Here is a 2,318-nt window from a genome sequence, read left to right on the forward strand (position 1 = left end):
ATGTAGTCGTGGTAAAAGTTGAAACGGTGGTAGGCGGGGTGTCTGCATGTCCGTTTGTCTATCGTAGCAACTGTGAGTGCTACAGCGAAGGCAGTTAGCGTTAAGACGGCCACAGCTACGGCCTCGGGGTCCATCTTGCCGCGGCGTTAGACTTTGAATGATTGGGGACAAAGAGACTCTCTAGAACATTTGTTTCGCTGTTAGAACGCCTGTGTTCTCCTAGTCTGAAACAGAGAGCCCCAGAATGCGAAAGACGGAAGATGGTACACTGTACCCAATATGTTTTGACTAATAGGAAGTACTAAAACTTTCAGCACAGAATGCATGACCATACTTGAACCAGGGCCTACAGTGGACGACGATCACCGTCGTGAACTCAGGGAAGCCTCAAGTATTCATGGAAGTATCCAATGTAACTCGCGTATTTAAACGTCAGCTCCACACCAGCTGTGACCTTTCTGTCGTTGGAACAAGCTGGTACTTGACGCCAAGAGCAGCTTCACAAAGTGGCTTTTCTGGTAAGCCCCACCCATTTGATCACCTCACGGATAAATATGATCCATTATCTGTGGACGCTATTCGATATGATAATCGTCCCATCGAAAAACACTGTTTTAAACTGATGTCGCTGGTCGTCATCCTACCACATGAACAAAGAGGGATAATTGTTTGAACAACGCTTAACTTCGTTGACTAACTCGTACATTATGATTTGGGCGGTTAGAACATGCATACCCTGTTTTTACAGCCTTGTCATCATATCACGTTCTTTCACCGACAATAGAGCCAGAAGATCATAATTCCCGTGAATCGTAAAAACCCGAAATGGGTCAATAGTGCCGCCGTAACCACACTACTGAAGGTTCTGGCTAGATCACGTTTTCTCCTCGTATCACAGAAATCTATTCAGTCGGGCTAGTACTATTGTAACCGGAACTCCCGAGTAGAGGACAGCAATGGAAATTACTTGAATTTTGTGAAGCACTGAGCAACTTCTAATCTTTAATACTACATCGGCAGTTGTATCGATGTCCAGTGCACGCGGCATAGTGGCTCGTCCAGCCAATGTATTACGGGTACAAAATGCAGTTTCATTGCAACCAATAAGGTGCAAAGCCTTACAGAAGGGTTTTGAATCCGTACAAAGCAGGAATTGCTAACAAACACAAAACAAGGGGTAAAAATGCCACAAATCTGGACCCTTTAATGGCTGAGCGCGCACGCCCTCTACACGCCAACGAACGCCAGAACATCGTACGCTGGACGCCAGGGACGCTGTGGAGGAGGTTATATAAGCTTTAAAGGATCGAACAAAAGATTATCCGCGAGGCAACGAGGTCAAAACGAAGACATATATCGTCTTCATCCAGTGAAGAAGATGATGGAGACGTACGGCTATTTATCAAAGCTTGATCGATTCAGAAAGTAGTTACACTAGAGCAACGGAGGATTCGCGATCAAGCGAATTCTGAAACAAGAACGTAAGAGCAAGTGAACGAAGATGCTGCTCGAAGAAGCAGCGTGTTTAGTGGAAGAAACGCTGGTACCTGTTAAAGGTTTGCGATCTTCTGCTCCACTTCGCCGAGTGCGGTCGCTATCGTTGACGCTACTCCTGTGCCGGAAGATTTGATGGGCCGCAAAACACCACCGCGCACGTCAACACAACCAGTCATACTGACTAAATCGTGATCCACAGTCATGACGACGGCACAGGTTTTCCCAACGGGCTATGCGCAAAAGTGCATTGCACGAATCAACGAGTAGCGACTACGTTGTCGAAAGAGACGCAAGCAAATAACACTTTGGTATGAAGACAACGGCTCTTTGTACTGTTGCCCAGACGGATTTTTAGAGTATGTTCAAGTGACACGACGCAATGGAAAATCTGTTACGGCTCTACCTACTTCATATAGTTTGAATGTTACATTGTATGCATAGATAATTTCGTGTTGCACGATCTAGATACATTTTAACGTAAGCTAGAGTCGCACAATTATCGAAAATGAAATCTCGAACGGCTTAAACAAGTCTGAAATCTGAAATTGTAATAGAGAAGTAAATTGTGTACGGCGCCAAAGAGTAGTTTGATTTAAATGAGTACATTTTTTACAAGAAAAAAAGACTATTCTGCATTTCTAAATCGGAAGGACAATTTGATAATTCCAGTATACTCAGCGCCATTAAATCTACTTACGTTTTGACAATTCGAAATATAGTAACTTGAAAGTACTTAGCTCGATTAACATTTTCTCGACACAAGGGCACATTTCTTGCCTTTTAAAGGGCATATGTAAAGAACAGTAGGAATCAGTCTATAA

At 43.9% G+C, this 2,318-nt stretch overlaps 1 protein-coding gene across 1 annotated transcript; it reads left to right on the top strand.

Moving 5' to 3' along the window:
* Window positions 1-1,501: 1,501 nt before the first annotated feature.
* Window positions 1,502-1,764, top strand: PPTG_24789 (hypothetical protein; the record flags this gene model as incomplete). Its single annotated transcript, XM_008918545.1, has 2 exons — window positions 1,502-1,556; window positions 1,697-1,764. 2 exons carry the CDS (start codon window positions 1,502-1,504, stop codon window positions 1,762-1,764), a joined length of 123 nt encoding a protein of 40 aa, XP_008916793.1.
* Between the last annotated feature and the right edge of the window lie 554 nt (window positions 1,765-2,318).

Source organism: Phytophthora parasitica, assembly GCF_000247585.1.
Source record: "Phytophthora parasitica INRA-310 unplaced genomic scaffold supercont2.227, whole genome shotgun sequence".
Classification (NCBI taxonomy): Eukaryota; Oomycota; class Peronosporomycetes; order Peronosporales; family Peronosporaceae; genus Phytophthora; species Phytophthora nicotianae.